The sequence below is a fragment of the Aquila chrysaetos genome, chromosome 22 (genome assembly GCF_900496995.4).
Source record: "Aquila chrysaetos chrysaetos chromosome 22, bAquChr1.4, whole genome shotgun sequence".
Taxonomy (NCBI): domain Eukaryota; kingdom Metazoa; phylum Chordata; class Aves; order Accipitriformes; family Accipitridae; genus Aquila; species Aquila chrysaetos.
Genome location: NC_044025.1, coordinates 12,193,509 through 12,220,918, shown reverse-complemented (window position 1 = coordinate 12,220,918; position 27,410 = coordinate 12,193,509). Strand labels below are relative to the sequence as shown.

General features: G+C 55.0%; 5 protein-coding genes across 6 annotated transcripts; 3 read left to right on the top strand and 2 right to left on the bottom strand.

Annotated features, from left to right (window-relative positions):
- The first annotated feature begins 6 nt into the window (after window positions 1-6).
- SIMC1 (SUMO interacting motifs containing 1) lies at window positions 7-8,277 on the top strand. Of its 2 annotated transcripts, none has more exons than XM_041119271.1 (10): window positions 7-129; window positions 1,842-2,585; window positions 2,827-3,044; window positions 3,636-3,705; window positions 4,154-4,299; window positions 4,751-4,930; window positions 5,425-5,553; window positions 6,519-6,675; window positions 6,757-6,841; window positions 7,818-8,277. In XM_041119271.1, the coding sequence occupies exons 1-10, from the start codon at window positions 7-9 to the stop codon at window positions 8,036-8,038; spliced, it is 2,073 nt and encodes a 690-aa protein (XP_040975205.1). In that variant the 3' UTR covers window positions 8,039-8,277. The 2 variants fall into 2 exon arrangements, with proteins under 2 accessions (XP_040975205.1, XP_029853612.1); XM_029997752.2 differs by having other exon boundaries at window positions 2,824-3,044.
- Window positions 8,278-10,079: 1,802 nt separating this feature from the next.
- Window positions 10,080-17,888, bottom strand: KIAA1191 (KIAA1191 ortholog). Its single transcript, XM_029997755.2, has 7 exons — window positions 17,750-17,888; window positions 17,471-17,661; window positions 16,017-16,143; window positions 14,228-14,352; window positions 12,821-12,927; window positions 12,365-12,501; window positions 10,080-11,893 (listed from the first exon to the last, which is right to left on the bottom strand). Exons 1-7 carry the CDS (start codon window positions 17,775-17,777, stop codon window positions 11,685-11,687), a joined length of 924 nt encoding a protein of 307 aa, XP_029853615.1. The 5' UTR covers window positions 17,778-17,888; the 3' UTR covers window positions 10,080-11,684.
- Window positions 17,889-18,783: 895 nt separating this feature from the next.
- On the top strand, window positions 18,784-21,756 carry ARL10 (ADP ribosylation factor like GTPase 10). Its single transcript, XM_029997748.2, has 4 exons — window positions 18,784-19,047; window positions 19,639-19,801; window positions 19,998-20,173; window positions 20,627-21,756. Exons 1-4 carry the CDS (start codon window positions 18,862-18,864, stop codon window positions 20,801-20,803), a joined length of 702 nt encoding a protein of 233 aa, XP_029853608.1. The 5' UTR covers window positions 18,784-18,861; the 3' UTR covers window positions 20,804-21,756.
- A 292-nt stretch (window positions 21,757-22,048) lies between these two features.
- Window positions 22,049-24,952, bottom strand: NOP16 (NOP16 nucleolar protein). Its single transcript, XM_029997749.1, has 5 exons — window positions 24,747-24,952; window positions 24,454-24,568; window positions 23,662-23,731; window positions 22,770-22,876; window positions 22,049-22,497 (listed from the first exon to the last, which is right to left on the bottom strand). Exons 1-5 carry the CDS (start codon window positions 24,851-24,853, stop codon window positions 22,354-22,356), a joined length of 543 nt encoding a protein of 180 aa, XP_029853609.1. The 5' UTR covers window positions 24,854-24,952; the 3' UTR covers window positions 22,049-22,353.
- A 73-nt stretch (window positions 24,953-25,025) lies between these two features.
- On the top strand, window positions 25,026-26,014 carry HIGD2A (HIG1 hypoxia inducible domain family member 2A). The gene is made up of 2 exons (XM_029998510.2): window positions 25,026-25,234; window positions 25,522-26,014. The coding sequence occupies exons 1-2, from the start codon at window positions 25,120-25,122 to the stop codon at window positions 25,686-25,688; spliced, it is 282 nt and encodes a 93-aa protein (XP_029854370.1). The 5' UTR covers window positions 25,026-25,119; the 3' UTR covers window positions 25,689-26,014.
- The last annotated feature ends 1,396 nt before the right edge of the window (window positions 26,015-27,410 follow it).

Here is a 27,410-nt window from a genome sequence, read left to right as displayed (position 1 = left end):
GCGAAGATGGCCGACAGCGTCCTCCTCATAAGCAACTCGGATTCTGAGGGCAGCCGCTCGCCACCGCCGCCTCTCCGGCGTCGCTGTCGCCGCCCGCCGCTGCGGCGGCGCGCGCTGCCGCCCCCTGCGGTGAGTCGGCGGCCCCCGGGGCGGGGCGGGGCCGGGCGGCGGCGGGGCCTCCCGCCGGGCGCGGCGCCGCCTGCCCCTCACAAAGATGGCGGCGCTTCCGCCGCGGCCGCAGAGCGCGGGCGGAGACAGGAGCCGCGCGGGGACAGAAAGCCTCGAGGGCCGTGGCGGGGCGCAGCCGGCCCGGAGCCCCGGCCGTGTCTTCCCGGGGAGCCCGGTTCCCCTCGGTCACGTCCCTCACGGGGCAGTCCCGGCCCCAGCCACATCCCTCAAGGACTCCCCAACCTCCCCCAGGACGGCTCGGGTCCCCTCGGGCGCCTCCCGCCAGCAGAGGCCCCGTCCCCAAGCGTGTCCCGCCGGGGGTCCCGGCCTCCTTGGCCGCGTCCCCCCAGGAAGACTCCAGCCACGGACCGTCACGGTCCCCTCGGCTGCACCCGGAGGAGGGCTCTGAGCCCTCCGGGCACCCTGCTGGGTACAGCCCCGGGCCATGGCGGGGCGGCCGCCGTCCCCCTCACCTGGGCCACCCCGCGGACGCGGGGGGGACGACAGTGGGCCGGTGCGGCGGTTCGGGGCACGAGGCCGCCGGCGAGGCACAGCCCCGGGGCGGGGGGGCGGAATGGTCTGTCCACCCCCCCACCGGGCACCGTTGGCCCCGGTTCTGGTGCAGTTTTCAAACGCCGGTGGTTCCGCAGCGTCCGGTGCGGCGGGGCTGGCTGGAGCCGGGGCAGGTCCCGTCCCTCCTCGGCTCCAGCGGCTTCCCGAACAGGCCGGGCCTGCTGGGTTTTGCCACCTCCCCAGGCTATATGCGGCCTCTCCTTGGGAAAGGCAGCAGGTCTGAGTCAAGGGAAAAAAAAAAAAATGGATTTAAATTGTCCACAAAACATGTTCCTGCTTTGAGTCGCTGAGGGGTCTTTTTTTCCAAGAGCAAAGAGTCTCTGACCCCTCCCGGGCACGTCGAGATCCTGAGAAGCGCCGTGTCCTGCCTGCCAGTGGTGCAGACACAGCTGCCTTCCCCTGCCTGCTCCTGCTGCCCCTCGGACAGGTGCGTCCTTGGAGCTCCGGGTGCTGCATCACCTGGCAAGTCCTGGATGGGAGTCCCCAAAGTCTCGGGGCTGCTGTAGCTCTGGCTTGGTGCCATGAATGTGAAAGTAGCTCTGTTCCCTGCCGCTGTGTCCATGTAGCGGATGAGGTCGTGCCGCAAGGGGGGTGGTGCTGAGGTTTGGATCCTGCGCTGCTCCTGCCAGCACCGGGCAGGAGCCCCTGGGGATGGGGGACGGGAGCACTTGCTGCACTCCCCTTGCCCTCCCCGGGCAACCCAGCAGGGCTGGCATTTCCCTATGCCAGGAGGGAGCTGGGCAGGCCAGGCCCACTCTGGGCCAAGGTGGGATGTGTTTGGAGCAGAGGACACGGCCGTTTGCCATAAGGAGCCCTGGGGGGACCGGGAAGAAGAGCCCAGGTCAGGCTCGGGCTCAGTCATGCTGCTGGGGGACACTGACACCAGAGCTTGAGGCCACTACCCCGCAGGCTGCCCCATCCCTTCAGCCGGGCAGTGGGGTCTTTGCCCCTGGTTTCTCTTCCTGGGCTGGTGCCAATAAGCCCCTTTTCCCCCTTGGGCTGGGGCAACAGTGCCACCATAGCAGAGGTCCCTGGCAGGGGAGGACCGAGGCACCCAGGTGCCACCGTCACTGACAGCACTGGCCCCTCTGTCCCCACAGGAGATCATCGATCTGACCTGCGAGGACACGAGCACAGACCCAGCACCGTGGAGCAGCTTCACCATCATTGACCTGACAGAGGACACATGCAGCCCTCCCCACACCACCAGCTGGACTGACCAGGACCGGGGGCAGGTGCCTGCTGCCCCAGCAGCACACACATCCCATCCCCAGGTCTGCTCCACCACAAAGCAAGAAACGGATTCAATGGCAGGGCCAAGCCCTGCAGCACCCTGGCACGGTGCTCCCGCGGAGCCCAGTGCCTCCACAGACACAGCAGAAAGTGCAGAGAACTGCAGCTGCTTCTCTCCTGCCTCCAGCTGCCATGGCTCCTCCTGCAGCCCAGAGCAGAACTGCAGCACTACCACTTTTAACAGTGACTTGGGCTCCCTGGCCAGCATGCAGCTGGACTCAGACCTGCTGTCCCTGTCCCCTTCCAGCCTGGACAGCAGCAGCAGCTGGAGAGCCAGTGGCCCAGAGGAAGAGACTCCCCACCTCTGCCAGCAAAGGGAGCTCCCCCCGAGGCAGAGCTCTGCCCCAGCCATCCCCACAACCCCAGGGAAGGCCCGAGGGCCTTTGCTGGAAGCAGGCAACGTACCGCCACACAAAGCAGTCCAGCAAGTGAACCCAACCAGGACCAAGGCTGACAGCAAGGCCTGGCTGAATAAACTGCACTATTTCAGGAGAAGCGGAGTTCAGCACCTCTTCCTCCAAGGCGTAGCACCCAACAGGGAAACACAGCAGGTAAACGGGGTTCAGAACAGCCGCTGCCAAGCCCAGTCGGAGCCTGCTCAGAGCAGCCCCTGTGATAGAGGATGGAGCAGGGCTGCCCCTGCTCCACTTCCCCTTTTGGGGGAAGTTTTGCCAGGCAGTTGGGATCTCTGGTTATTGCAGTTCCCTTCACGGTGGGCCCCACATCACAGCTGGGTTCCTCTGCGTCAGGGGGAGCTGGTTTACACCCGTTGTCTTGCCTTGTATGCAGCAGAAACCTGAGCTTATTCCCAGCGGGAAGCTGAGCATGGTGCGCACCACCATGGAGGAGAACTTCCAAGAGGGCACCTTGCATTTCCTGAGCGAGTTCGTCTCCCGCCAGCACTATCCCCCCAGAGAAATCATCTCCCACCTGATCAGACAGATCCTGTTGAATCCCCAGCAAGGGGAGATCCTGAAGGACACCTACATGCTGCTGATGAAGATCCAAATGTACGTGTTCCCTTTGCCACTGTGCCCTAGGGCTGGCTAGGTGCTCCCGGGGGCCTGCCCAGCATAAAGGTTATTCTCCATGGTCCTCACTCACAGAACAGAGAGCAATTTCCCCTTATAACCCAGGATGATCCTCCTGCCCCCTGTTATCAGCACAGGCACACCCAGGGCTGTCTGAGGGTGGGTCAGGGACAACCTGTGACACCAGGGAGCTCTCTAGGACAGAGGAGTGTGTTTGCCTTGCTCCTGAAGCACAGATCTCATTCTTCACAGCTGTGACATGGCAGAAACACCTTCCCTGGGCTGGAGGTGGCTGGAGCAGTTCCCCTGCTGCCCTCAGGGTTCCCGCAGAGGCACAATGTTTTGTGAGGCCACAGGCCCAGGAGTCCTGGGCCTCTCCACAGAGTAAAGCCCCAGTCAGGTTCTTCCAAAAAATGAACATGGTCAGGGGAGGAGAAAGGGAAAGGGCAAAGCTGGAGAGGAGAAGGCAGGGCAGACCCCTGAGTAAGTGGGGCTGGGGAAGGGCCAGAGGCTGCCGTGCCTCCAGACAGTCGGGCAGTTCAGCACAAATGGACAGTGCTGTCCTTGCAGGCTCCATCCAGCCAACACCGCCACAGTGGGATGGGACTGGACGCTGCTGAAATACATCATGGAGGACCAGGTACTTGGCACCGTGTATGTCACATCAGGCAGGGATCATCCAGTACGCACTGCCTGAGGGTAAGCATTGCCCCAGGGCCTCGCATGGCCATGCTCTGCTGCAGAATGGGCCAGTCCAACATGTAGTTTTATTGCAGCTGCTGAGGGCAGCAAGTGCCAGTTGGGTATCTCGCATTTATCCACAGTGCTCCCTAACCTGCTGCACAGCTGTAGGCAGGTTGTCTCATCTGTAGAAGGCACAGCAACAGATAAAGCCTCTGTGGGTCACAGCCCTAGCACAATGGTAGAACAGGTCCAGCAACGCCCCTAGGGCATTGCCTGAACCAGGCAGCCCCTCCTGGAGCTACTCCTCAGTCACGTACCTCAGCCTGTTCCCAAGACAGCCAAATTCCCTGGTGCTGCTTGCCATGCAGCTCTGCGAGGCTCATACCACCTCCATCTGCCCTCAGGAGAAGCCCCCTGGCCGGCTCCTCTTCCTGCAGTACGTGGTGCAGACCCTGGAGGATGACTTCCAGCAGAACCTGAGGTTGCGCCTGCTGCAGAAGTCGATTGCCAAGAAAGTGCTTTCGTGTGACACGTGCTTCAACAATGTCAAGTAAGGGACACCTCCTCCTCCCCTGTTCTCTAACCAGCTGCTGAGAGGCAGGGGCTCAAGGAACACTTGTTGAAACTCCAGGTCAGACTTTCACTTTCCAGGAAACAAGCTTGGGAGACAGAGGGAAGTGTAGGGCCCAAGTATAAAGAACAGGAGCAGGTTTACAAAAGCAAGACACCAGAGATGATGCAAGGCTTTTCCAGCTGCAACCTAGCAGGCTTTTCCCAGGAATCAGGTCAGATTTGCATTGCTCAGGCTAGGACTGAGGAGGCAGTCCTGTTGACAAGCATATAAATCTGCTGCTCAACAGAGCTACTCCCTAACCTGTCCAAGCAAGTGGGACGTATTCTTCATCCCCAGGGCCCTTCCTCAAGCTCCAAGTGGGTCTAGAGGTCAGAATGCAGCAAAACCAGGCCCATCCCCATTAAAGTTCCTGTTTCTTCCCCACCAGGGAAGTGGTCGAATGGTTGGTCGCAGCAGTTACAGGAGTTGGGTTCTGCCAGCCCCAGGAGCAGCCGCAAGAAACTACATCCTCTTCAGCAGAAGCAAGGGCTGAACACAGTTCATCTGCACTACAGCTGGCCAGCACTGACCAGGCAGAGGTGGCTCCACCAGCTTGCTTTGCCCAGAAGTAAGCACCAAAAGCCCTGACTCCCTGCTGGCATTATCATGCGGCCCAAGTCCAGGAGAAGCCAGAGTCTCTCCCTGTCAGGTCAAGGAAGCCAGGCTGTACCTGTGACCAGTTTTGCTGATTCTCCTTTGGGGCAGACATAGACTTGGTGAGCAAGAGACTTCCTCAGCTGGTAGGAAACTGGCTCAATAAGCATCCTCCTCTTGCATGTAGCATAAGGCTTGGAGCTCTTGGCCCACACCTCAGGCTACCCTGTGCTGCTCCACCAATACGCAGTACAGCAACCGAGACCTCCCAAGGGCCCATCTGGAGATTAAGCTCTGCTTCCAAGAGCATCAGATTCAAAAGCCACCAAGAGACACCAAATCTAGCCTGCTACGTTTCCCCATGTCCCTCACTGCAAGGCATGAGGCTGAACTAGGTGCCATCCCCCCTGCTTTACTTTGCAAGCCCAGGGGTAGTGTCTCCTCATGTTGACTGTCTCTCTAACCTAGGGTGGTGCTCCTGCTCCAGCGGATGTTGTCCATCGCAGTGGAAGTGGACAAATCTCCCAACTGCAGCTCCTGTAAGATCGCAGATGTGATATTCCCATTTATACTGAATATTCCCCTGAGGAGCCAAAGGTGAGAGAAACGTGTGCAAGGCAGCATCTGCCTGTGTGAGCAATGGTCTTATTCCCAATTTACATCCAAGTCTGGATGCATAAAGTACCACAGAGTATAGAAAGACAAGCTCATTTATGACCCAGCCAGCAAGACCATGACTGTATCTCCCATGGAGATACAACAGCACCAGCTGAATGCATCTAGCCAGCTGCTGTGTTGCTGAGAACAGTGGATTCTCCCACTTGTTAAAGTTGCAGGACCTTAAAACTGTAAAGAGGGTCTGAAATGCAGCACTCTGCATCAGCACAGTCAAGTACTGGCAAACTTCACTGATTCCCAGGTGCAACTGGGTAGCTCATCAGAAACACAATGCAGTTCCTACAGCTTTGCCTTGCCATCCTTTTGTTTGGTTCTCCAGGAAACACAGTATCTCAAGCCAAAGCACAAGGGCCTAAGTGGCTGTAGCATAGGCACAAGACCACTAAACCCACAGACGTTTCAAACCCATGTTTGCCAGCCCCACCAGGCAGCCCTTTCAGACCCTTTTAGCAGAACTCTGAGCGCACACTGGGTCTGATCAAGCCAAACTGACTCTAACCAAGCTATCGCTCCTCCCAGGACAGATCTCCTAGATCTGGCTGGCCACTGACCCCACTTCACACTTGGTTGGCTGTGCTCCCTGTGAGTCAGCAGGAATGGGTAACTTCCACACAGGCTGTAGGGCAGGGTGAAGTGAAGCAGATAAGCTTGCTTTGCAGACCGTAGCAACCTCGAGTTGCCACAGGTCAGACCTAAGGACATAAACATATCCATGGCCAAGCTGCATAACAAAGGTGTCTCTCACATCGTGGTTTTCCTTCCACTGCACTGCTGGGCAGCCCCTGCACCAGATCAGCACCAGCAGGACACCAGGAACATGCTAGAGCAGTTGTCCCTGGTCAGTCTATGCTGTCTCCCCCAGAGTAAATACCTTTGTCTTCCAGGGAAGCTTTCTTAAACACCATGGAGAGCCAGCTCCTGCGCTGCAAACTGCTAGAGCTGTTGTTCCAACACAGTTGCGACATGCCCACAACCTTGCCCTTGTCTCTGGCCAAGATCCTGTATTTCCTGAATCACTCCTCTGTGCTGCTGCAATACCAGGTATCCAGTCCAACCTCTCCTTTGCCTTGTTTTCTCTTGAAAAAACCTCTTCTAATAACCAAATACTGTCTCCTGTCATAGGATGAAACACCAACATGGCAAAGATGGGATGAGATGCTGCAGTACTTGAGTTTGCTGCTGATGAGTTACCAAAATGTAATACTGGGTAAGCAGCCTGTTCTGGCCTCAATAAACATGAGCTTATCAAAAGGCTGCAGTGGAACAGCCAAAGTACCCTTCCTCCTCTCTTCTCATCACTCTTGAACTCACAGCCACTGAGTCTTAGAACGATAATGTGCCTCCTTCCATGCTAGTAGCTATTCCCAGCAGTCAGAGCAAAGAAGTGATGTTGCATCAAGCAGAGCACCCAGTTTGCTTTGCCAAGTTTAGCCCCTAAGAAACAGCCTACTTCCTAAAGGATTAATCCCAGCACTACGAAGAACACAACGGGGTGCTTTGTACTCACTGTTGTCTAAGTTGCACACACAGTGGGTGGAAGAATAGGGTGACTTAAGAGGAAAAGCAGAAGGCAAAGGGATGGTAAAGCCAGTACACACTCAGCACTTAGACTGGGCAGGGAGCATCACCCACAATAGCCATAGAAGGAGCAGCATTTCTGACCCCAGGAGAGCAGCACAGTTATAAAACACTCCCTAAAACTCCCTAAAGTTATTTTACCAGAAAATTCCTCAAGTCCTTTTCCCAACTTCAGCTGCTTTAGCCCAGGGTTAAGGCTGTCATGGAGAATGCAGAGGAACCCACCATCACATGTGCATAGAGTCTTACTCTCCCTGAAGCTCCAGACAATCACTGCTGTTAAACTCTTTGGGGACTCTCCTTTGCAGCTGGACAGCTGTCCAGTCTGCCACTAGCATAGGAGAAAAGGATGCTATAAGCCCTGCCCCCTCCCCATTTCTTGGGTTCTCTCCACACACAGACTAAGCTCCAGGAGGGGACAGTTCCATCTTCCACCAGGCTAGTCTTGTGCAGAAGCATCAAGAATAACCATGAGAGGATCGGTACAGTTCCCAACCACTCCTCACCACAGCGCAGCGCTGCCTGTGGCACGCTGCGATCTGTCCCTGAACAGGTCAGGCAGCCCACTGTGTGTTGCCTCTCCCCACCAGCATTTCCTCTTGCAGACCACTTGCGGAGCTCACTCATTGACCGGATGGACTTGATCATTCAGAAAGCCAAGCCCAAGCTCCAGGACAGTGATGACATCAGCCATGTGGACATTCAACTTACGGTAGAGGACTTCATCAGCCGAATGCAGGAGATCCTGGGGCAGCCTTTTCCCCTGCAGATCATGGAGAAATTGTCCATACTTCAGGAGTTGTTCCTCATTATCACTGCTACCTGATGGAGACAACCACTGCAGCAGGGGGGACAAAGAGCTTCATGTTTCCTCTATAAAACCCCACCAAAACCCCCATCTCATGCTGCAGTCTCAAGTGTCATACATCATGGGGGTTTGTTTACACATTTCTTTGGAAAAATGACTGGTTCACATGGTTTCAGAATTTCCTTTCAAACTTGACTCATCCTACAGTTTTACAAGGCACTTTGTACACTTCTGAAAAATAAATTATTTTCATATTTGCTGAGACTTCCATCTTGGTGCCAGCCCTGCCCAAAGGAAGTGCAGAGCTCTGTCAGCTGTATCTTGGGATAGCATTAGACTATTGCAGCCATAAACTGACAATAGTTTGCACAGCCAGCAAAATGCCAAAATATCTGTTCGATATTTAGGAAAAGTTAATAATAACTGAGGAAAAAAGAACAGGTGTGGGCCACAGTGAGGGCACTCACAGTGCAGAGATCCCCCAGCCATGCTGGTCAGTCCTCAGGAGAGGAACATTTCTGTTCCAAATCAAATACATCTACATTACTTTGCCTAAGGTGATTAGCCTGTCAAGAAGGAGGACTGGATAGCAGCATCAGCTGAAAAAGCTGCACCTCTTCCAGAATGCACTGAAGTGTCTGCAGTGCAGGCAGGCACGTGTGTTATGATGAATATTCAATTCAAATACACTGCCATCAAATCAAACCACAGCTGAGATCAGAGAGCAATTAGGCATTTCTATGGAAAATCTCCTCAGACAGTTCAGAAGCAACAGAGGTTGGGAGTAGGAGAAAGGCTCCTGTAGCTGCCCACTACCCCTTTATCTGCCCCTGTGGTAGGCAACCCTTAGCAGGGTCCTAATCAGGAGACCAGAGCCTACAAGCATTGAGCAGCACAGTCACAGCCAGGAATAGAGTAGTCCCGATGTTACTGCTGCACAGTGGGGCCTCATCCAGAAGCCTGGTTTCAGTTAGCCCAGAACACTTTGGAAGGGTCTGACCTGGGGCTCACAGGTTTGCTCCTTGTTCTTTAGGAAGCCTCTTCCCAACTGTCAGGTGTAGAACAAACCACTTGTCTGCATGACATTGCCCCACTAATCCAGGGATAAGCCATCCAGGGAAAAGTGAAGAAGTCTGTTTTGGGAGTAGTAGCCAGAAGCATTCCCAACAGTGCAAACTCCTACTCCCTGCTCTAGAAAACTGCTCTTCCTGCATGATATGCTCATCCAGGTATATTTTCCAGTTAGGTCTTTTTAACTGGATTAGATCTCTACCATTAGACTAGAAAAGCAGCTGCATTCCAGCAAGAGGTCCCATTATGGATGTTATTTTCTGGTATGTTGGACATATCCCCAAGAACGATGCTGGAGTAAAACACAGAGTAGAATATCATACCAAGACACCACACTCTAACCCCAGCTTTTCCAAATTAAACTATGAGATCAGCCTGTGCAACCAAGGCCTGCAGCAGCAGCCTGTACCAGAGTACATGGGTGCTTCAGGATCTATTTCATCACTTTTAGTTCTGCTACCACTCCAGGAGCACAGAAAACACCAGTGTTCAGCTCAGACATCCCCAGCCCAGGAGAACAAGTTCTGCTCTATCAGCAGTACTTTGGCAACTACAAATGCTGCAACCACACTCAAACCAGAACTTTTCAGAGGAAGGCAAAGCAGATATGGCCACACCACTGGGAGCTGGGCACCTCTAGACAAATACCAGCCTGGCTCCCACACCTGTGCCCCCCTCCACAGTACAGGTGCAAACACAGCACACAAGCTGCAAGAGAAGCAATCTCAGGAACATGAAGAATCACCATTTGAATAGCTCAAGAAAACATGAAGCTTTCATGTTTAGTTTCATCCGCACAAGCTCTAAGACAGGACCGAGTCCAGCTTTAAACCTAGTCTCCCTGTCAAAAGGGAGTTCTACAGAGCAAACATTTTACCCTACTGCAAGCGCTGCCAGAGCCTTATTAGGCAGAACCTTGACCCCACACTCACTGGACAGATCCACATTTCCACAGATGCTCTGCCAGTGCTAACACACACCAAGGACCTCCATTCACAAGGATTTTATTTTCTTGTAACAAACAAAAAAAAATCATACACATTAGAGACATGAATACAGACAACAAATAAATTAATGTCAAATGAGAGGCTGATTGCCAAGGTGCAAATGAGTGGCGACAGTGAAAACTGCTTGGTTGGATGGGAGACTTTCAACACAACACATCATTGGCAGTGCTCTTGAAGCTTGAAAGGAAGCAGAGCCACAAAACATACTTCTTCAGAGGGGACAGCAGCTAGACAAGTGAGCCAACCCTGCCTCACCCTCTGGGAGGAATGTTTGGTTTGAGAAGGCAGAAACCCCAGAGCTCAATGTTTACCAGCTAAGTAACCTCAGTATAAAGTCCCACCAACATAGAAGCTTCCAATACCAGATGCAAGGCTGCTGCTGCCACCTCACCACTACAGATAGCCTGCTGCTGGCTGAGGGAGCTCTCCAACACAATGAGATCAAGAGAGAAGAGACCTGTTTGCCACAGGACAGGCAAAGATTACAGAGCAACACTGCCTATAATGGATAAGGGATTAGATGGTAGCCAGGAGTACCTCCCACTTCTCACAAAAGCAAGTGTTAACTGTTCCCAGTAACTGGTTCTGACTAGGCCAAAAGTTACATATAGCTGTTATCATAGCAGGGAGGAATGTTTAGCCTTGATCTGCCCTCAGTCCTCCCCCAGCCCTGCAAAATGCATTTAACACTGATGAAACAAAACACCCTATTTGAGAAGTGCCCCTGGTGTCTAATACACTTCTAAATGATTCATACAAGATGCTAAGAAAAAAAACAAATCAAGCAGCACCCAGAGTGCCAGAACATCTGTAAGTCTGTTGTCTAGAAGGCAGGACAGTGTTGTTTTGAAGAAACAAGAGGGGAAGATTACTTGGTTCAAGCCACACCAGCTCTGGTCATTTCCACATTTTTGAAGGAACAGGAAGAGTTGGAAGAGAAGCAATTCTTCCTGCCAAGCCCCATTAGATTCTGCTCCCTGCCTTTCCAATAAGAGGATCTTAGAATGGTCACTGCTCCACTTTTCCTTTAAAAAAAATCCCAAGAATGAAATACTAGGTGTTGAACTGAGGTCACACTGGATAGTAAGGGAGTGCCACATTTAAAACCGACCCACCACATTCCCAGAGCAACTCCCTTCTGGCAGCTAACAGTCCAGTTTTCAGTCCTTGCTTATTTTCGTCATTTTCTGCTGGTGTTCTGTGTATGCCAGACAGAACCACAGTCCTCCTGAGGGTACTTCAGCACTGAGCAGGACAAGACAATCAGACTATGGGTAGACAAGCCAACCTGCTTGGACACCACATGCAGTCGTGTCCCACAAAACATGGTTCAAGGTCTTACTGTGGTGTAGTGTACCAGAAAGCACATCTAGTGCAGCCTAGCAGACCAAACTGGTGCAATACCACAGACAGGATTGTTTACATTGCTTTAGTACTAGTGCAGGAGTTTTTCCAAGACTGGCTTTAGGACAGTCACAACTGTTTCCTTTTCCGAGATGAAGAGCTGGAAGGGAGACTTTCCTATTTTACTGCAGCACAAAGGGACAGGGAAGCAGAGCCCACTAAAGACACCAGAAGCATTCTTCCTAGAACCCAGTAGGAGTGAGCACGTTCAGATCTCGAGGTTTGATATTATGGGAACGTTGAGATTGCTTCCTCCCTTCTGTGACTGGAATGTCCATTTTGGGTGGCTTGAAGGTGACTGGATCTTCTGGCATCCTAGTAGCCTGAGCACGCATCAGCTCCATTGGGGATGGCTTCTGGGCACCCTTATAGGATTGGATGGTAAATCCTCCTGATTAAAAAAAAAAAAAAAAACACACAGCCAGTAAGAGCTAGGAAAACTAGCCAAGTCCTTTTTCCACTGCTGCCAGGAGTGAGCAGTGTCACTGATGCCCAACACGGCAGAAAGCCTATGCAAGACCCAGCAGCTTTATGTCATCTAAAGCCTATTCCACATCAGTGGCTGGTTACTTCCAGTTCTGGTTCCACCAGACAGCAGAGAAAGAGTAAAAAGCTGTCACCTTCACACCCTGCCCTTCCACTGCAGGTCAGTGCAAGTTATTTCTACTTTCAGATCCTTGGCATAGGTTTTACCCAACTGCTTTATATTTAGGCACAGAAATTATACGAATAGCACACATTGACAAGGTGGTCCTAGGAAGTAACAAGGCAAGCAGGATAAGGCTCCAGAAATAGCTAGCAAGTTTGCTGTGTGACAGTTCTCCCCTAGGTCTTGCAGGGCAGGAGATTTTAGAGGACATACCTGGATCATTGGTGAATTTCTGGATGGCTTTGGGCCCAAAAAAGCTCCATCTTTCAGATGGCAATTTGTCCCCACCAGCTTCCATGGCAAAGTCCGGGCCAGTGATAGAAGTAGAGGATCCCTGACTAAACCAACCCCTAGGGAAAAATCATTGATATGTATAAAACATGAGAATAAATACTTCAAGTGGCCCCACTGTGCCAGGAACTCTACATATAGTTATCAGGGGCAATTTAAACAATCATAACAGGTTTGTTACCACCCAGGATGAAGATATGTATGCTCAAGTTCCACAAGCTTTCAGCATTTGGATCTACCCAACACAAATCCACAGCAGGCTCTGAATTTCACCCCTTAGACAGTGCCTCACTGGATAAGAAGGTTATTTGTAGCAGCTCCCAACTCAGCAGCCTGTAGGAAACCAAAGGAGGCAGTGGTCTACCAGGAACAGAGTACCTGTTTTTATGCTTGGGAGAGGAGTGGGGAGTGCTGCTTGGAGTGGACTGAGCAGAAGAAGTCTGTTTGTCATCTTTTGTCATCTCTCCACTCTGCATTTTTAGCTTCTGTTAGATGAAGCAAGAGAAACACAGAAGCAACAGAGGTTAAATGCAAGACATAAGGAACAGCCAGTTTTATTGTCAAAACTGGGCAATCGTTTATATCACATGTGATAAAGGATTTAAGTGTCACTTCACCTACAGCTAAACCCAGCATTACAATACTTGCATACACCCCTTAAGCTTCTGTGCACATCAGATATAAGCATTTTGGAAGTCTGCTATGCTCAAGATATCCTCCAGGCTAGACAAAGTAAAATAACACCTACAGCTCACTCTGCAATTCAGAGTCACTACCCAGCAGTAATGCACTGTTTTAATACCAGCATCCATAGGGAGGTTGCAGATGTAGCAGAGCTAGCTTACACATCAGTTCAGCTACCTGGTGACAAGTCTAAATGCCACAGCAACCATTTGTCTCCAGCACTTTTCAGAGCAAAGCTTTCAGTCCCACAAGTTCTCTAATGAAGGTGAGACCAGACTTCATACAGAAGGTACAAGGTCTAGGAGTACTAGACCCTGAGAAGCAATCCACATACAGCAGGATGGAAACACTGCTCTAGAACACCAAGACGAACTGCATTTGAAGGTACACCTGGTCATAAAACAAACAGGAACTGGGTGTATGTGAACCAGGTTATTACAAGTCAGACAGTACAAACTGAACTTTGAAGAAGTCACTTGAAGGGCAGTTACAGTTCAAACACCAACTACACAGGCATCTCAGAATGTTTCCTGTGGCTATCCAAGCCACACTAATGCAATTCACCAACACTGATAGTGAAACTTTGACCTTGTGGGACTACACTTGAAGAGTTCACTATTAAACTCCAACTGCAAGATTACTGTGGGCAACTGAGCTGATCAGAAACATGTTGATTCAAGACCTTTCTCTTTATTTCCAGTAAGAGGCAAGCCCAATTTCGTCTGCTAACTTCCACATCAGAAATGCACAGTTTGCAAGTTCTCTTGGGACAAACAGTTAAAACAGTCAACTAGAGGGCACCATTCAAAGGTACAGCTAGATTCTGTGTAGGGATGTCCTCACTTGGAAAGATGACTGTGATAGTCTGACATGACTGTGGAATATGACAGATTTCAGAAAAAACTTTGTTTAAAAACTATAAAGGCTAACACTAACTTTACAATAGCAGTGTGTAACCTTTTTTACACAATGAGCTAAAACCCTTCAGAAGAAGCAGTTTAAGGAGAGTCCTGGCAACATGCTCCAAAAGTTATGTCACCAGGTAGGTGTTAAGCTAGTACACAACCTACACAGAGAAAGCCAATGCAAAACAAGCCTTACGTGGACTGCCTCAGCCACTCGGTGATACTTGGTCTCCTCAGTAGTGAGGCCTTTGTGGGGAGTGTAGCCAGCATCTCTCAGCCCAGCCTGTTGCTCAAAGCGCTGAATGCTCTCCTGAGTCTGCTCTGGAATGGACAAGCACATATTCACACAAATGCCACCACAAGCAGTTCTAGCAAACAAAGGCAACTTAAGCAACCAAATGCAAGATGCTTTTCATCATTCATACCTACATGTTGTCATGAGTAGACAGAGGCAGCAAGATGAAGCTAAGGAGATACTCTGACATGAAAACTGTCCTGAGTCAGATGAGCAGTGATTTGTCCCAAATCACCAGATGTATTACAAATGTAACACCTATAATTAAACCCATCATGCCCAAGAAGCTGCATCACTCCTAATTACAACCTCCTAGATCTAGGAGACCACAATAAGCTGGACATTTTAAGTGGCCCTCTAGATCCAAGGGAGTTTTTTTGGCCAACAAAAAATGAAGTCTTCTGAAGGACTGCCCACACTAGCTAATCTGACAATCACAGCCTTGCAGAACAGGTGGTAAAGACTCCCAGTGATTCTAGATTAGGTAAAATAAGCTATTTCAGCCAAATACAGAGCCAGCATCTAATACACTGATATCAACTTCAGTTCTGAAAAATATAAGCACTTCCACCCCACACACTACCAGCATAAGATGCTCACTCCCTAGTGGAACTAAGAAAAAAGTCAAAAGGAATTAGAGCACAGAAAGATACTGGAAAAATCCAATGTCATCTTTAAAACAGATAACACTTTCCACATTAATGCTAAGGTTATTTGCAGGGATAGTGCGCTGTATAAAGGAGAAATCTAGAGGACCTTTGTTTATTTCCAACTTGTGACTGAATGTTCTTCCTGGGAGGTGTAGGTTGGGGCTCCTGACTTATTACTGCACAAGAACATTTTGAGGACATCATGGTTTCAACTAGATTAGCATTTTATCATCAGACTAGAACAGGAACTGCTTTCCAGAAGAAAGCCCATATTCCTGACATTATTTTCTGATGTGTTGGTTATTTTTGAGCCAAGACTGAAATAAGTGTAAATGTATAGCTATTCCACAATGCCGGTCTGAAGATCTAGAAGCCTTTGGAAGCACTGCTTGGAGGAAAAGATGAAGCTCAGATCCCAGCAGCTAAAAGAAGAGGCAGCATGGACAGATTAACACAACAATAATTCCTCTTGTTGTAAATGGGCATGTCTTCTCTGCAAACATAACTGACCCAATTTGATTTTAAAGTATCATGATTTATGAGGTTTGGGTTTTTTTCTAAAGTAAATGTTAGGTAGCAAGACAGCTGCTGCTACTATTAACTAACATAAATGCCATCAAGTGCTCCATTAGCACAGTATGTCAGCTCTCCACACCACTTTGGTTAATTTTAGAGCTTTACCCATCATTCAGAAATAGCAAGTTAATAAGAGTAGCAGCAGCTGCCTCTGCACTCCAGCAACAAGGTGGCATGGACTGCAGTGTCCTATCAGCAAGCAGATAATGTACCCTGCAGTCCTCCCTCATCACCCACCTCCAGCACCTGGAAACACAGAGGCAGTAAGTGTGGCCTATTCCCTAGTTCCTTGCTTCCTTCTAGAAGCATCCTCCAAAAAAACTTCATACAGCTCAAGAGCAGAGTCAGTCTGAACCCACAAGCTGTCCAGGAACTCTGGTAGTTACCTTGAGGCATTGCCAAGCCAGAACATGCTCATCTGCCCACACACCATTAGCCACTGCATTAGAGGTGAGAGTTCTTACTTGTAATGAGAGAGTTCATGATGATGTGAGTGGCCTTGGCCTTCACCACAGGTACCTTGTTCACACTTTCAGTGGATGATGAAGGAGTTATGACAGGTGCATTCATGTTAGCATCCCCTTCCTCAATCTGTGGGGAAGAAGCAGGGTACAGTTTAAAATGAGAAAGTAATTCAGCACCTTGCCAGGAAACATCTCTAACTACCCAAATGATACACAAGGCCAAGCTGCTCTAGCAGTTAGCCTGCTTCCATTCCATGGAAGAAACCCATATGCTGTTCTCACTACAGCCCAGGAGCTTGAACCTTATAATTCTTAGCAATGAACAAGCAACTTGCATCCAACATTTGCAAACCTACCAGGCTCAGAGCCAACAAGTTGTTAGTCTAAGTACAAAAAGGTCAAAAGGAAGGAAACCTGAACATATCTACTCCCATTCTCATAACTGCAAACTGGACTTCAAGGTCAATTGGGCAAGAGTACCCTTGCACAGACAGCTCAGAAACACAAACTATTTACAGAACGGCAGTCACACAGATTAGAGGCTAGTGTTTAGATCTTGTTTTCCCCCCTCATTCCTTATATCAGTTTCTTGCTCAGTGTATCTAGTGGTCATAGCTCTACCACTGATCACAAGACCCTCACAGCCCAAGAACCAGACAATGAATGCTAGAAAACAAGAAATCTTGTGGAACACAGACTTCCTCCTCTTAACACATGAGTTACTATTCCCTGACTGGACATTTTGCTTTTTGTGCCAAACCACACCCTCAGATTTTCTTCCACAAGAAAGATTTTAAAACAAAATGAGGTGAAAAGGACAAGTTAAGCTCAAAGGGATGCAGGGCTATTTACTTCCATTCAACATTTATCTTCACTTCAAACTTAGAAAACAGGCTCTAAATTTAAAAAGAGCTCATCCTGCACTCAAAGCATCCCCACAGTCATTTCATAGAACAGTTTGGGTTGGAAGAGACCTTCAACGACCATCTAGTCCAGCCCCCCGGCTGCAGACAGAGACATCTTTCACTAGATCAGGTTGCTCAAAGCCTTGTCCCACCTGACATTGAGCACTTCCAGGGATGGGGCATCCACAGCGCCTCCAGGCAACCTGTTCCAGCGCCTCACCACCCTCACGGTAAAGAATTTACATCCAGCCTAAACCTACTCTTTTGCTCTAGTTTAATTACACCTGGTTACAGCTTGCACCTTTTTTTACCCACAAACGCCTCCTGTAAGCGAGGAGACCCCCAGAACACCCCTATCTCAACCACACTCCGGTGCTCCCACCGCAGCAAAGCCGGTCTCTTGTCCCCAGCACCTCCCGGGGCCCAGCCGGTCTCCGCTGCGCAGGGCAGCTCGCCCGGTGCCGTGCACCGGGCAGGCAGGAGGGCTGCAGCGGCACACGGGAGGCGCGGCCCGGGCCGGGGCCACGGCGGCAACCGGCCGGCTCCTACCTTCGAGAGCTCCTGGTACTTGCGCTCGGGGATGACCGGCTGCTTCCAGAGGACGTTGGCGCACAGGTCGGCGGGCGGCGGCGTCATGGGCGCCGTGTCCTCCAGGGCGTCGTCGTAGCTGAAGGCCCTCCGCGGCACGCCGATGGGCAGCGACATCTTGGCCGGGCGGGCCCCGCCGCCCTGCTCCAGCGCTGCGAACGGAGAGGGCAGGGCTCAGCGCCGCCGCGGCCTACCCGGGCCGGCGGGGAGCGCGGGGCGGGGGGGGGGGGGAAAGCTTACCGGGAGCGTCCGGCTGCCGCGAGCTCATGGCGGCGGCGCCGCGGCTCGGCTGAGGCCAGCGAGGCTGGGCGAGGGGTGGCGGGCCGGCGGGCCGGCCGGCGCCATGGCGGAGACCGCGGGGAGCAGCCGCCGCCGCCGCTGCCGCTAGAGGGGAGACGCGCTACGCCAGCGGGGGCGGTCTTATAGGCGCGCGGCTCTCGCGAGAGCTGGCGGAGGCGCGCGGGGCACGCTGGGAGGTGTAGTTCGGGCCGGGCGGAGGGGGCGGGGCCGGGCGGAGGGGGCGGGGCCGAGCGATTCCCGGGACGAGACGGGTTGGGGGCGGCGGGCCCGGGGCGGCAGGGTTTGGGGGGTGGGTGGGCATCGCTGCCCGCCGCGCCCCGTCCCCGCCACATCTCACCGGCGTGGGGCGTTCCTGCCAGAGCAGCGCTGCCCGACGCTGCCCGCCACGGCGCACCCGCCGCCTGCTCCTGCCCGCTCCAATCCCCTGTCCGACCGGGCACCGGCTCTGCCAGCAAAACGTGTCTGCCCGCTGGAGGGGTGCCCAGCCCACCCGTGACCCCTGCAGCGGGGTCGGGAGTCCCTTGCCACCCTGCTGCAACCGCCCCCAGGGCCGCAGAGGCCGGGCACGGTGGCTCCCGGGAAGGCCCCGCCGCCGCTGCCGCCACGGAACCCGGCCCGGGGCAGGGATGCGATGTGCCACCGGGAAAGATCGAGGACAAACGAGTCCCGTGGGCAGCGGGCGCAACTCCTGGGCCCGTGGGCATCTGCTGTGCTGGGTGCCAAGCTGCCGGGCAGGTGTGGGGCCAGTCAGAGCACTGGTTGGGGAGGTCCTGCAGCCTCCCTCCAGCCCCACCATCCCTCCGTGTCCCCCTCCTTCCCTCCACCGCTCCATCCACCCACCCACCCACCCATCCATCCACCCATCCATCCCTCCCTCCGCCCCCACCCGCGGTCGGAGCGGCCCCTTTAAGCGCGGCGGTGACGTCAGGGGCGGGCACAGCTGGCCTGGCCCGCCGCCCGCGGGCACAGCTGGCGGGGGGGGGGAGCGGGGGGGGGGGCACAGCTGCACCGCGGCCGCGCGCTGCCGGTGCTGCTGCCGGTGCCGGTGCCGCATGGCTCTGCCCGGCGCCCTCCGGGACCTGATGCTGGCCCTGGGGGCCGCCGTGGCCGCCGTCGGTTCCCTCCTCTTCATCGCCTGGAAGATCTACTTCCGCGGCACCGGCACCGGCACCGACTGGGGCGGCTGGTGGGAGCAGGAGCTGCGGGAGCTACGGGACCGAGCTCCCCCCGGTGACGCGGTAAGGGATGGGGGGTGGACCCTCGCCGGGACCCCCGACCCATCGCAGGGCGGGAAGGGCATAGGGTCGGGATCTCCCTGGGATCCGCTATACCGGGAGCCCCTTAGCAGGATCCTCCCGATCCCGACGGGGCAGGGGGTCGGGATCCCTCCCGGTTCCTCACACGCCCGAGACCGTCAAGCTGGGGAAGGGGCAGGGGGTCGGGATCGCCCCTGTGATCACCAGGCTGGGGGCCGGCGGGGATCCCTCTGAGCACATGGGGCTGGGGAAGGGGGCGCAGGGTCAGGATCCCCCTGGGGTCTCGCACCAGGATCCCCCAGAGCGGGTCAGACTGGATTCCCCGGGGATATTCCGCAGGATGACAGCCCTTGGGGACCCTGCTGCAGCCCATCCTGCTGGGGAAGGGGTCCCTGGTCTGAACCACCACTGGACCCCACCGGGCTGGAGACAGCGGGGCACAGGGGCTGGGGGGGTTGGGGGGCTGGCAGGACCCCTTGCTCTGGGCTCATCCCTCAACCAGCCGCCCAAGCAAGGGGCTGCGGGTCCTGGGATCAGCCCCCACCCACCCCGTGCCCCCCTGTGCCCCCACAGCTGGACTGGCGGCAGGTGCTGGTGCTGGGGCTGGACGGGGCAGGGAAGAGCAGCGTCCTGCACTACATCTGTAGCCAGACGGCCAGGGATCACATCGCACCCACCTACGGCTTCAACTCTGCCCAGCTCTCTGTCGAGGGGCTGGAGATGGACCTGCTGGAGGGTAAGGGTGGCCTGGCCCCAATGTGTCCCCCAGGGCTGAGCCTGCATGGCTCAGAGGGTACCCCCCGCCTGCCGGCACCGGGCTGGGGCTTCAGAGCATCCCGAGCGGCGGGAGGTCTGGTCCCCTGGGGTGCTGCGGTGAGGCGGCAGCCCTGCTCACCCCCGCGTCGGTGCCTGATTCTGCCCATCTCCCGCAGTGGGGGGCAGCCAGAACCTGCGAGCGTACTGGCCCCACTACCTGAGCCAGGCCCACGTGCTGGTGTTCGTGGTGGACTCAGTGGACAGGTCGCGCCTGCTGACAGCGCGCCAGGAGCTGCACACGCTGCTAGCCGCGGAGCCCCAGCTGCCTCTGGTCGTGCTGGCTAACAAGCAGGTGGGTGTCCGTCCATGTGTCTGTCTGTCCCAGCTACCTCTGGGACTGTTTGCAGCAAAACTGTCCCTCCCCAGGGCCCCGAGCAGAAATTCTGATACCCAAAATCCACCCACTCTTGCAAAATCTGATTTCTCAGGGCCTGTCTCCTCCAGTCTTCATCAGGAGACGCGGCTACTGTTACCAGTGCCCCGGCTAAAGAGTTTCAGGAGAGCACCCAGGCAGCAGCCTGCAAAATCCCCAAGGGGAAATACATTCCCCAGGCAGGCAACCAAGCGCATGCCTGGTGCTGCTTCCTGTTAGCTTGCGCCAAAGCGACTCCAATGCAAGAGCGAGGCAGCCCTGCCTGCGCACGATCCCTGCCAGGACCACACAGGCAGGGCAGGGCTCCTGCCAGCCGGCAGCGTGGCTGCCGGCACTGCTCCCTTCCTGAGCAGCCGCCTCTCTCCCTCGCAGGACAAGAGTGATGCCCTGAGCACGGCAGAGCTGCGGGAGGAGCTGGCCCTGCACATGCTCAGCAAGCAACGGGAGCTCTTCCTCCTGCCCACCAGCGCGACCTGGGCCAGCCTGAGCACCGCCACCAGTGTCCTCCATGTGAAGAACCTGCTGGTCACCCTGCTCTCCCAGCCCTGAGCCCGCGTGGGGGGCGGACAGGCTCCCAACCCCAGCACAAGTTCTTCTTTGGGGTCTGTGGCGTGAAGATGAAGGCGGCTGGGTGGGTGCTGTTGGACCTGACTCGCTGGTAGCAGGCTGCCAGTCCTGGGGTGTTTGCTGCACCCCACGATGTTTGGGGTTGAGCTGTGGCACAGCTGCCCTCAGGGAACACAAGCAGCAGGCTCTCCTCTCTGCCGTGTGGAGAGAGCAGCCGCCTCCCCCAGTTCAGGGAAGAAATCTCCCTTGGGATGGAGGCACAAGCACAGCTCTTACCTCCTGGTGAGTGGGAACATGCAGCGCAGGGCAGGGCCTCACACCTTCATGGCAGCCCTGCAGGATATTAAATGAATGTGGCCGAACAAGCGAGGTAGCCCTCTTACCCACCTGCATGGACAAGTCATCCCAGGAGATGGGCTCTCCTTCCTGAAAAACACAAGGAGTTACTGCTGGCGCAGCCCTGCCCCACAGCCCTGCCCGTACGACACACACCAGTAGGAATAACGAGCTCAGGCTGTCTCTCACTGGGGCTGAGCGCAGCTCTCAAGTTCCCCAACTCTGTATTTAAAGCCCTGTTTGAGAGAGATGAAAGCAGGTACTGGGCAGCCCCGCACTGCCTCTCCACCCTGAACAGGGATAAAGATGGGCTGTTTGGTAGGACCTGTGCTCAGCAGGCATTTGCCCCCCTGCCTGGTCTCCCTCCCTCTCAGCTGCCCCAGGGAGAAGAGGAAGGAGCCAGGCTTGGGGACCACAGAAAGCCCTGCCTACAGGCAGGAGGCTGCTGGGTCAGGCCACAGGGCGCTGGGTCCTGGAAAACCGATTGTGGAAGCTGGGGAGCACATTGGGGAAAGGGAGTACATGCCGGCTGGCCTCTGCTGCAAAACCTTTGTACAGTCGCTCCTTCCTTTTGTCAATAAAAGAGGCTGATCACTCTGCGCTGCCCTCCAGCTCCTTGGCAGGGAAGGGACCCCCAGCCCGGTCTCCCAAGCTGCAGGCAGGAAGGTCACTCGTGGGGGAAGGAAGCAGCACATGGCTCCACCCCAGCCTCTGCTGCCAACAGGGAAATCAGCAAAGGCCCAAGCACTGCCTGCACCCCACAGGCCCCCCACAGGCCCCCAGCCCCGCTGCTGCAGAAGGTAACATGCACCCGATGCCCATGTCCCGTGGGTTGACACCGGGATCTCTCCGACACGGGACTGCGCCAAGCGAGAGCCCGTGAGCAAGATATTCACACTAGCTTGAAAGAGTGATTTATTTTAACAAGGCAAAAGAAGTGCTGGCTGCCACACAGAAATGAGCAGCACAGCACATTCAGTCCCAACGCCGCAAGCCATGGCCAAAAGTCTTTCATGCCTGGTTATAACTCCCTCTGTCTAATGAAGGTCCTTCCTCCATCGCCAGAGGCTTTGCATAGCTGAACTTGCAGGCACTGAGCCTGTGAGTGACTGTCACCTGTCTGTCAGTCCCCGCCCAGTTCAAAAAATGGTCATGTCAAGCCTGCACTTGCAGGCAGACCTGAGAAAAAAGGGCAGTCACTGCACATCCATCTTTTCCTGCTTGAGTGATGCAATGAAATCCTTGTACTCCTCAGGATAGAAATTCTTGTACACATTGATCTTTCTCTTAATCTGCTTGGGAGTATCCTGGTAGTAGTTCTTCTCATCTCGAGCCATTTCCTGTGACAAAGGAGAGGGTAAATCAGAGGAGTGGCCCCAAGAGCAAACACCAAACCAGTGCAGCCACACTCCAAAGGCCCACCCAGGCTGGCTGTGATCACTGCCTGAGTCAGACAGGGATCTGGCCAAGGTTCAAAGTGCTGCTTCCCCTTAACAATCAGCTGACTGCGAAACAGGAGCCAGGACAGAGAGGATTAGCAATTCTCATCCTGCAGAAGATCCAGGAGTGAATCGCTCCAGGTGCTCCTCGCTCTGGGACAGCCAGTACTTACCTTGTAGTTCTCCCCGTGGTTCTGTATCATGTACCGCACATAGTCAATGAGGTCTCGTGACAGCGTGTTTGACTTCTTCTCAGGGAGACTGGCCTCATATTCCATCTCTAGGCAGAGGACAGAGACACCATGAAGCAGGGGAGGGAAGCAAGCAGCACCTCAGCAGTCCCCAGTCTCTTCCCAAGGTCGAGCCCTGCCAGTACTGCAGAAAAGAGCACAGGCCCTGCAGCACAGCTTGGCTGCTCACACACACACAGGGCTGCTTCCCAGCACGACTGTGCAGGAAAACAAACAAGACAACAGCCCTCCGCATAGGCTGCAGGCATCCAGGCCTGCGCTGCAGCTCCTTTCCAGCTCACACCATGAGGAATGGAGCCATTCTGCCCAGGCTGCAGAGCATGACTGTTCAGAGCTGCCCAGCCCACAACTAAAACATGCGGGGTACTGCAGCCACAGTGTCTCCTCACCCTGGTGCCACACACCAGCAGTTTCAGAGTGACAAGAGCCCTCTCGGGGCTGCAGATAGAAATACTGCAAAAAAAGGCAGCACAGGAGGGAAAAGGAAATTCATGAGACAGAGAACACACAGGAACGGCAGAGCTGCGGTCCTGGCTCCCGGCTCAGCTCCGGCCTGGCCGAGAACCCCCAGCTGACTGCTGCCAGGGGAGTACTCCTCCACAAGCCCACAAGCCTGGACAAGAATTAACAGCCTTCCCTGCCCCTAGCACAGCACAGCAACTAACGACAGCCTGGCAGCACCAAGATGAGACAAAATAACCCACAGAGCCTTGGGAGAACCCCAAATGCAACAGCAGCAGTGTGGTTTAGCAGGAAACCTGCCAAGGCTGGAGGTGGTGAAGTGCTCCCTGGGGACAACAGAAGCGGCACTGACCGTTCACCACATAGGGCTTTCGCACTATCTTCTTTCCTTGCTCCCATCCACTGCTTTCCACTTCCATCCCCTGTGTTAAATGAGAAAGAAGGCAACTCAAGAAAAGCTCATTTGGAAGAGAGCTGTGTCCCCATACATTGCTCCCAAAACTCCAAACTGCTTACATAATGGCTGCAAAGACCAGGAAATCTCAGCTGGCTTAAGCAGAGCCTTATTTGCACCATTAAGCTAGCTTGTGGGCAAGCCTGTCGCCCAAGCAATAGTGTGTGAATGGAGACAAGTGGCAAACAAGGTCACTCCTGTTTGTTTTTTTTTTTATGAGCGTGACATTTCGTGGGGCCACCTTTCACCTGGAAGCATTGCCCACCGATGCAGGCAGGCCGATGCAGGCAGGCCGGGCTGGCGCTGCTGTACACAAAAGAGGCTTTCTTTGTTATCAGCAGCAACTCCGCTGCAGTGTTCCCAACCCCACCTCACTCTGGCAAGTCCCAGGAGATTGACTGACATCATTTATACTTGTCCCAAAGCCCATTATTTCCCTGTGACACCGTAGCTCATTCCCACACCAGGATCTTGGCAAGAAAAGCATATTAATAAAGATAAGAAACCCATCCACCTACAGAGAGTGATCCAGAGCCACCTGACCCGCGCTCCAAGGCAGGCTGCTCTCCACGCTGCCTTCCCCAGCCCGGCTGCGTATCCTGGGGGAGGCCTGACCTTCCACCCCCCGCAAAGGAGCAGCCCCAGCCGAGTCCCCCTGCCCTTCCCCGGCGGAGACACGGCCGCACTTACCAGCAGCTTCTTCTTGGGGATGGGGACGGCCTTGTTGGGATCCTCGGCCAGGCCCATCTCGGCCAGGTTCTGCGCCACCGACTTCGTCGGGTCCCAGGCATGGCGGATATGCGAGCTGCGTGGAGACAGGCACCGGCATCACAGGCTGCGCTCCCCCTCCCCACAGACAAGCGTCCCCCAGGCACCCACCGAGACGTGTGGCAGGTCCCCCCGGGGCACCCGCTCCCACACGGCCCACGGACGGGCCCGCGCCGCCCCCCTCTCCCCCGTGGGCCCACCCCCGCGGCCCTCACCAGGCGATACGCGGGGCGGCGCGGCGGCGGGCGCTGCGGTAGAGCCGCTTGCGGTTGAGGTTGTAGGAGTACTTCTGCCGCCGGCTCTTCCCCTTCGCCTTCGGCATGGCGGCCCCACGCTCCTGCCGCTGCCCCCGCCGAGCGCCGGGCCGGGCCGCGCGGGGCGGGGCCGCGCCGCGGGGCACCACGGGAAGTGTAGTCCCGCGTCAGGAGTACCGCCCGCTGGGTCTGTCCGCTGCGGACTACAACCCCCGGCATGCCCCGCGGCGGGGGAGGGGGCGGGCCGTGCGGCCTGCCGGGAGCCGGCGCCTCTTCCTTGGCTACGGCAGCCGGGGAGGGTCGCGGGTAGTCACCTTCTCTGCGGGCCGCAGCCATGGCGGGCGGGCCTCCCCCGCCGCTGGAGCCCAGCCCGCTCCCGGTGTTCAGCGATGAAGGCTTCGGGGACAAGTTCCTGCGCAAGACCCGCGAGAACCCTCTGGTGCCCCTCGGTGAGGGGGGAGGGTGTGGGGTGACGAGGGGGAAGGGCCAGGGCGATGGAGGCTGGTGAGGAGGGAGGGCCGTGAGCTGCGGGTCGGCCCCTCTTGAGCCCAAACCCAAGGGGTTGCCCTCCGGGGAGGCATGTCTCTCGTTTGAGGGTGTTGTCTAACAAGCCAGCGACGCTCAGGCGCAGGGCAGGAACGTTGGGGGAGGCGGGAAGGAGGGGTGAGCTGGTCCTCGAAGCCCCCGCCTTGCCCCGCTCCCCTGAGCCGTCCATCCGTCCGTCTCTTCTCCGCAGGCTGCCTCTGCACCGTCGGCGTCCTGACCTACGGACTGATCAGCTTCAAGAGAGGCAACACCCGTCAGTCACAGCTGATGATGCGGGCACGTATCCTGGCCCAGGGCTTCACCTTCGCAGCCCTCCTGGGAGGCATGGTGGTCACGGCCATGAAATCTAGAAAGTGAAATCAGGCAAGAGAGAAGCTGCGGCTGCAGGCACGCGCCCACCAGCCTGTACCCCAGCTGGAAGGGTGGATTCTGGCTGCGTGTGGAGTTTTCTGTGGGACAGTTGTGATGTCTTGGTGGAGCCGCTCTCAGAGAGGCTCTGTGTTCTAGAGCACTGGAAACGTGGCTAATACACCCCTGTGATTAACCTGCAATTTGGGCCATGGCATTTTTTGATTCCCTCAGAGCTTATTGTTCTGCAACACTGGAGGCTGTGGCTCTCCACCCCCGTCAGACCTCTTGTCCCTGCTTGGTGCTGTAACAGTCTATTAAAATTGTGTCCTGTGGGTCGTGGTCTGCACTGAGGTCACTTTAGTTAGGAGGTGCACCAACATTTGAGAAATGAGCTGCCAGGGTAGGAAGGAACAGCTCTGTTTATGGCTTGATCCTGGCAGGAAAGAGTCCATAAGCAGCGGGTGAGTTCTTTGGGGAGAGTATGTAATCTGTTTGGTTGCAACTGGTGAGTAATAAAGTGAATTGCAGCAAGATTCTGACTGATGCTGGATTGCAGAGCATTGAGAAGCCAGAAGAGTAAACAGTGTAGGAAGAAAAGGGAGCAGGCACGGCTGTCTCAGAGCTGTGGTAATGCAAGCAGGACATAAGAAATGTAACCCCCTGTGAAAACAAGTTGGGAACTCACGTTTCCATAAACAGGGCCTGGCCGTGTTCTCTGGGACACGCTGCTGCTTCCACTGCTTTTGCTGGGGAGTTGGTTCCTGCGCAGCTCGCTGCTTCGTATGAGCTGGAGCTGGCTGCTGAGCAAGCGCCCTGTTCCCAGAGGGACCTGCGCTGCCTGTGTCATGACAAACGTCGTCATGGACGACTCCAAGTCCCGTCGTTGGCGTTGGATCATTTGGATCATACCAGGGGTGTTTGGTGTGTGTTGTGATTTAACCTTAGCCAGCAACGAAGCACCACGCAGCCGCTCTATCACTCCCCCTCAGCTGGACAGGGGAGAGAAAATACAACAAAAGCCTTGTGGGTCGAGATAAGGATAGGGAGAGATCACTCAACCAATTACTGTCACGGGCAAAACAGACTCAACTAGGGGAAAATTAACTTAATTTATTGCCAATGAAACCAGAGTAGGGTAATGAGAAACAAAACCAAATCTTAAAACACCTTCTCCCCACCCTTCCCTTCCTCCCAGGCACAGCTTCATTCCCGAATTCTCTATCTCCTCCCGCACAGCAGCACAGGTGGATGGGGAATGGGGGTTACGGTCAGTTCATCACATATTGTCTCTGCTGCTCCTTCCTCCTCAGGGCAGGACTCCTCACACTCTTTGCCTGCTCCAGCATGGGGTCCCTCCCACAGGAGACAGTTCTCCATGAACTTCTCCAACGTGGGTCCTTCCCACAGGCTGCAGTTCTTCATGAACTGCTTCAGCGTGTGTCCCTTCCATGCCATGCAGTCCTTCAGGCACAGACTGCTCCAGTGTTGGTCCCCTGCGGGGTCACAAGTCCTGCCAGAAAACCTGGTCCAGCGTGGGCTCCTCTCTCCACGGGGCCACAGGTCCTGCCAGGAGCCTGCTCCAGCGCGGGCTTCCCACGGGGTCACAGCCTCCTTTGGGCATCCCCCTGCTCTGGCGTGGGGTCCTCCCCAGACTGCAGGTGGAGATCTGCTCCACCGTGGACCTCCCCGGGCTGCAGGGGGACAGCCTGCCTCACCATGGTCTTCCCC